Raw genomic sequence first — 509 nt, forward strand, 5'->3', positions numbered from 1 at the left:
CTCTCAATCCGCAGCAGCAGCACCTGCTGCTGCTGCTGCTGCTGCTGCTGCTGCTGTTTGTGCAGCTGCAACCTGTACGCCTAGCCCGGGTGCCTCCGCCGTGTTTTCTCTCTGCTGCTGCTAATCCTGCTGCCGCTGCAGCTCGTGCTGCAGCAGCAGCAGCAGCAGCAGCTGCTGCTGCTGCTGCTACTTCTAGCTGCTGCATGCAGCCCCCTCTCATCTCTCGCATATCGAAAGGGGACATCCAGCAGCAGAGGCCCAGAACGCGTCGCTGCAGCAGCAGCAGCAGCAGCAGCAGCAACAGCGGCAACAGCAGCAACAGCAGCAGGAGCAGCAACAGCAGCAGCAGCAGCACCACTGGTGACGAGGACCCTAGCTTTGCGGAGGATGAGTAGGTTCGAGCAGCAACAGCAGCAACAGCAGCAGCAGCAACAGCAACAGCAGCAACAGCAGCAACAGCAACAGCAGCAACATCAGCAGCAGTTGCTGCAGCTGCTGTGCATGCAGTG

At 60.5% G+C, this 509-nt stretch overlaps 1 protein-coding gene across 1 annotated transcript in view; it reads left to right on the plus strand.

Annotated features, from left to right (window-relative positions):
- Window positions 1–509, plus strand: part of EMH_0072190 (uncharacterized protein) — a gene marked incomplete at both ends in the record, with an annotated part of 4,546 nt that overhangs the window by 1,008 nt on the left and 3,029 nt on the right. The window contains 2 exons of the mRNA XM_013499184.1: window positions 1–74; window positions 210–360. Of these exons, the coding sequence (XP_013354638.1) occupies window positions 1–74; window positions 210–360 (225 nt within the window). The remainder of the gene's footprint in view (window positions 75–209; window positions 361–509) is intronic.

This window comes from Eimeria mitis, genomic scaffold (assembly GCF_000499745.2).
Source record: "Eimeria mitis Houghton genomic scaffold, Emh_scaff4070, whole genome shotgun sequence".
Lineage (NCBI taxonomy): Eukaryota > Apicomplexa > Conoidasida > Eucoccidiorida > Eimeriidae > Eimeria > Eimeria mitis.